The sequence below is a fragment of the Coffea eugenioides genome, unplaced genomic scaffold (assembly GCF_003713205.1).
Source record: "Coffea eugenioides isolate CCC68of unplaced genomic scaffold, Ceug_1.0 ScVebR1_128;HRSCAF=550, whole genome shotgun sequence".
Lineage (NCBI taxonomy): Eukaryota > Viridiplantae > Streptophyta > Magnoliopsida > Gentianales > Rubiaceae > Coffea > Coffea eugenioides.
Window position 1 is genome coordinate 173688 of NW_020861680.1, and position 6231 is coordinate 179918.

The 6231-nt window shown below is 41.2% G+C and overlaps 1 protein-coding gene across 1 annotated transcript; it reads left to right on the forward strand.

The window, feature by feature from the left end:
* Positions 1 to 401: 401 nt before the first annotated feature.
* Positions 402 to 5903, forward strand: LOC113755187. The gene is made up of 2 exons (XM_027299244.1): positions 402 to 755; positions 5589 to 5903. Exons 1-2 carry the CDS (start codon positions 402 to 404, stop codon positions 5901 to 5903), a joined length of 669 nt encoding a protein of 222 aa, XP_027155045.1.
* The last annotated feature ends 328 nt before the right edge of the window (positions 5904 to 6231 follow it).

Consider the following 6231-nt stretch of genomic DNA (forward strand, 5'->3'; position numbering starts at 1 on the left):
GCATGATTGTGTAGATTTTGTCAGAAAATGCATTAAATGTCAATTGCATGAAAATGTTATGCACACTCCCCCCCACAGAATTACACAGTATGACTGCTCCCTGGCTATGTTCAATGTGGGGTATGGATGTAATTGAAACTATTGACTCTCCTGCTTCAAACGGGCATCGATTTATTTAAGTGGCAATTGAATATTTTACCAAATGGGTCGAAACTGAGTCTTGCAAGCATGTGGCTAAGAAGGTGGTGACAAATTTTCTAAGGAAAAATGTCATTTGTTATTTTGGCGTGCCAAAGACATTAATCACCGACAATGCAAATAATTCCAACAATGACATGGTGGATGGATTATGTGAACAGTTCAAAATCAGGTATCGAAATTCTACTATTTATAGACCATAGATGAATGGAGCTGTAGAGGCAGCGAACAAGAACTTGAAAAAGATAATCCGTAAAATGACCGAAAAACATCGTGATTGGCACGAAAATCTCCCCTATGCATTAATGGCATATAGAATTTCTATTCGTACTTCTTCTGGGGCAATGCCTTACAGCCTCATGTACGAAATGGAAGCAGTTTTGTCAGTTGAGGTTGAAATTCCTTCATTGCGTATACTAATGGAGACCAAACTGGATAAAACTGATTGGATTAAACAACGTCATAAGCAGTTGTCTTTGATTGATGAGAAAAGGTTAAATGCCATTTGTCATGGTCAGTGTTATCAAAAGAGAATGGCCCGTGCTTATAACAAGAAGGTCAAATCGCGACTTCGAAGAAAGAGATAAAGTGTTGAAACTAATTATGCCAGTGTAAGAGGAGGCCAAAGGTAAGTTTACCCCAAATTGGCAACCCCCTTTTATCGTCAAGAAGGTATTGCCTGGTGGAACACTTGTTCTCGCAGAAATGGATAGACAAGTTTTCCCTCAACCGATCAATTCGGATATGTGTAAGAAATTCTTCATCTGATAAATGGAAGTTTCCTTTCAGGGTTAATGCAAGGAATGGAATGAAAGTCAGGCCTTCTTCCTTTCCAATTAAACATTCTATCCCTAGTTATCTCTTTTGACCCTTCAGAATAAATTATTTCATTTAGCAACCCCTGAGAATCGTAAAACCCACACTGGAGCAAGTTTGAGTTGAAAGAAAAGGAAAGAAAAGCCTCACGAGATGAAAAGTGATAGAGGAACAAAAGGAAAAGAAAATTAAAGAGAAAAACCTCAGTTGAGAATAAATTGGGGTAATTTCAGTTTAATCCTAAGTAGGATTAATATTAAGATGCGACCTTAGATGATTTAAACACTTATAAAATCTGCCTTCAAGGCTTAATCTTTTCTTAGCACCTCACCTGACCATATTACGAAAAATTGAAAGTCCTGACTTTCATTATTTGCATCACCTCTTTCAAGAAATTTTCTAATCACATTGCAAACGATATTCACGTGCCTTCACCAAAATCTTACAAAGGAAGAATCACCTCACTGATGCCAGAAGTTTTGAATACATATCTAGATTGATAAGAGTTGAGGCGGACACTATTCTTCAGTTGAAAACCCGAAAGGGCACCTTGTAAAAAGAAAAAAAGAAAGAAAAAAGAAAAAATGATGAAAGGAAAAGCAAAAAGGTGGGGATAGTGTGATGGCCCCACCTCCCCCTAAGGCGAACCAAAGGGTTCGGCGGGTCGCCTGCCCAGCTCTCGCCGGAACTCAGTCGTTCCTTAATCAAATCCGAAATACAACCACAAGGAAGAGCAAAACAAGGATCCAAAACTTAAGTGAAACTTATATGTACATTGCTATCTCGGAAGGAAGTACAACCATCAAATGTACAAAGGTTCTCACTTCACCATACAACCAGCCCGTGCCAAGCACAAGGGCGAGAACCATTACAAAACAAATAGCTAGACCAAGCTAGTCTATACCCAGCTCTCATCCTTGCGTGCCTTCCCCTGTTAAGGAAAATAAAACTAAAGGGATGAGTTAAAAGCTCAGTGAGGTTCTGAACAGATAATCAGACAATCAATTCAATACATTAAACATGGAGTATCAATAATTCAAGAAACATTTACAATGGAAAGCGATAGTAACATTCATTAAAAGGATACGACCCACATGGAGCAATAGTAAACATATCGCACTTTTCCCCTTATTCCTCCAATCGTTTAAAAATACATTTTTGTAAGTAGAATCCCTCGTTCATCCTTTTGTTCGTTCATCCCTTTTCCGGACGTTGACCGGACTCCACCTATCCGGACATTGGCCGGACTCCACCCATCCGGACGTGGCCGGACTACAAGGTAATACTCGAGTATACCAAATTCACCCAGGGTCACCATATCGCCCGACCGAGTCCGCTTCTGGCTCGAGTCGATCGGTAACGAAGGGCAGGGCCCAATTCAGCCAAACGGCTTTCATTCATGCGCAACTAGCATTTAATCATTAATCATTGAAACTTTCACATTTATTTAGGTCAAGTGCGATAAAGTACACACTCGCCTAGAAAACTCATTTTAACAATCATTGTGTGACAACCCGTATTTTTCCTAATAATTTTCCTAGGGTTTTCCCCTTTAATTGCATGTTTTCTGCATTTTCTGGCTTAGAAAAATTTTCTTGGTGGATTTTATGCGTTATTATAGTTTTTAGATGATTTTTCTAGCATTGGGTAGTTTTTGAAAAATTAAGGATATATAATGGACGTGGGCCCCACTAGTGCGAAAAGTTCGGAAAAATTCGGCCAATAAGGTTAAGTTCCGGATACTGGGTGAAATTTATCAGGTGTTAAGAGATAAGCGGAGGATGAGATGTGATTGATGTGAGAGGAAACAAAAGGATAGAAATGCATTTAATGAAGTGACACGTGTCACTTTGTGAGTGGTTGAAGCCTAAGACAACTATTCACCCTTTTTGACTTTTTACCATTGAGTTAAATATCTCAAAAAAAATCACTAAAATTCACTCTTTTCTTCTACTCCATGGCCGGTTCTCTCTTGAGCAAAGAAGAAAGAAACTCTTCAACATTTTAGCTTCCATTTAGCTCAATCTTCCAAAAACAATCACATAAACTAGTTTCTACTCCATAAAATCCCTCCATTAGGTGCTAGTAAGTTGTTTGGTGAAGTTTTTAAGAAAGCTAAGGTGTTCTACAACTCCTTCTCTCTTGTTTACTAGGTAAGTGGTGATTACACTTCCTCCTACACTTAATGATGCTTAATTTGTGCCTAGTGGTGGCTAAAGTGCTGAAATTTGTGGTTTGTTTCTTGGTTTGAGATGAATTGGTGAAGTTTTTATTTTATTGAGGAATTTTCTGGTTTAATGTGATCATGATGTTGTGGTTATTTATGATGGTTGGTAATGAGGGATTATGACTCTAGTGGATGTAAATGATTGGTAATTGCAACCAATTTTGGGTTTGGAAGGAATTTGAGGAAGTTAGGGTTTCATAACCCCCTTTTCTGTCCGGTTTTGTATCATATGTTTAGAGGCCGAATTGGCCTTTGCTTAAAACATGAAAGTTGTAGGTATTGATGTTTTTGAGGTGCCTGTAAAATTTCAGGGAAATTGGAGTAGTGTAGAATGAGATATGTCGATTTTACTGTTGCTGTTCTGGGTTGATCAGAATGTGCGAACTGCGCTTGTAATCGTCTGTTTTGACTGGAATTTTTTGGATTTGGATGTTGGTGTCTTCTGATGAAATGTATCTTGATGTCTTAGCTACCGCATGCCTTTGGAATCAATGCATTTGGACCTGTATAGACTGAGTTGGACTAATTACAGCATAGTGTGATTTGTAAACCTGCAATTACGGTTCTGGTTTGGTATTCTGCATTTTTGACCTAGTTGTGCTAGGATTTGGACTGAGTGGCCTTCTACATTGTTGTAGCCCTGTCTTTTAGCTTCGAGATGGTGGGTCTTACACCCTCATCCGATAAGCGTAGCGCATTTTGTGCCATTACCGCATAAGGAGGCCAAAACTGTTTTTGTTGTTAGGGCTAATATAGTTACATTTCCTGATTTTCTGGTTTGCGATAATGCTTATATATGCATAGGAAACCTTATTGGGGTTGTGATTGGCATGGCTTTATGACTCGTTATCGAGTCTCATTGTATTTGTTTACGTGTTTTAGGACGTGACGAGTTCACGACGTACTTTTAACGACGGTGCATGAAACATCACCTACGTGAGTGGTGAGTATACTACTCACTTGGATGTTTATAATGTGGCTTTGCTATATGTGATTGTGATGCCTTGAAGGCTTGTTTGGCTATTGGAAATGATTAGGGTGAGGGTGTACTTGACCGCCCTCATTCCTTTTATTCCTGTGAATGACTGTTTACCGTTTCACTGTATTACTGTACTTGCTATATGAGTTATTGGATTCCATTCATGGGAAACTGTTTGGGTGTCGGTTGGACGAGTATCCAACGGCCCTACTGTATTACTGAGCTCGACCCCGTTGGTAGTCACTTGAATCGAGCCAGCGAGGGCTTGGTCGTGAAAATTGACTAGCCACGGGGACTGAAATGGGAATCTTGTGGTAATGAGACCCTTGGTTCCGGTGTACTCGAGTATCACCTAAAGCTACTGCTTGGAGTGCGGGCCCGGTTGGGGTATGTTGGGTGGAAGGAATGGAAGTGAAGTGAGGTCTACGGTCGGGTATTCTTAAACATTGACGGAGGGTCAATGAGGTTGGATCAAGAATGTAAGCGTGGAAATGGGCTCTTGAGAGCCGTCCGTATCCTTTTACTGATTTGTTTTATTCCTTAGTTGTGTACTTGAAATGAAAGGTTATGCTTAAGTGATCTTTGTTGCTTATGTGGTAGTATATCACTGGGCTTAAGCTCATTCCGTTCCATTTGTTTTCCTTACAGGGATATAATTACTTTTGGGATTGGATTGTCGATTGCCAAGTTGAGCTAGTGTAAATGTCTTTTGTTTAGCTCTTTGGATGAAACCCTAATGTGTATTGGGTTCAATGACTTTTGATTGGCAATCCGAACATGTATATCCATGATGAATAGTTTTTGACATGCCAATTTGGTTGTAAATGTTGAATTGCAATGTATTAATGTTTGGTGGGATTTCGGATTCTACTATTCCAGGCACTATTCATCGTTTTCATTTTTTTTATTTTGTTATTTTGGTTCTTGTGGCTTGTTCGAGCGCGCTTTTACTTTCCCGAAACGTTTTAGATCGCGTGTTACTGCTCGTTAGTCCTGGCGAGAGCTGGGCAGGCAGTCCGCTAACCCCTTTGGTTCGCCTTAGGGGAAGGTGGGGCTGTCACAGGTGGTATCAGAGCCTAGGTTTGAATTAGCCTGGGTGTTATAGGAATGCTTGATTTGAGGATTTGTTGTTTATGGCCTTTAAGCTTATATTTATGGTTAATTGTTCTTGTGGTGTAGGATGGCCGGACAGGGTGAACCTAGTGCTAGTCCTTCGGGCGTGAGACCTCGCAGAGCACTCCCGTGATCCCATATCAGATACGGCCGGGAGGGGCCGTTATTCGTTGGAGCCCGTCTAACCGTCTCCGACGGTGTGCGTGTAAACCGAAGTATGCCTATCCGAACGCTCTCGTGTTTGCTCTGGACAAGGAGCGTAAGGTGTTGGCTAGAGAGAATGCTCGACTTGAGGTCGAGGCGATCCAGGATAGGGCGACCAACGAGAAGCAAGCTGCACGTATTAAAGAGCTAGAATACGACGTGCTTGAGGTCGAGGGTAGAGTTGACGACCTCTGCGCTCAACTGAGGGAGGCTCGAGAGCGCGAGATTAAGCGAGCTCGCAAGTCAGGGGTCGCGCTGAGTCGATCCTTAATCTTTGTGACGACGGCCTTGAGGAGTATAGCGATGAGGCTTCGTGTGCGGGGGCCGAGGCTGGGGAGGAGTCTACTCCGTCGCCTGGGTCCCTGAGCCCAGGCAACTGACTAGGCCTTGACTTCTAGGCTTCTTTTGGGATAGTTTGGTGGTTTTTGTATGTACATAGGGATAGGGATAGAGCCTTAGCTAATCGTTTTGGTTGTTGGATTAGCTACGTGTAAATTTCTTTTGATAAGGCCATTCCTCGGGGGATCGTCTATGTTTGTTTCTGACTTGCCTGTACTTGACTCGACTGATTGTATATATGTGTGTGGCTTGATCTTGCTTGGCTTGTATATATATGTTTGTGATCATGTTTGCAATGTATCAATATGTGTTAATGTGAAAGTTTTGCGTGTTACTTACATGCATTGTTACTACT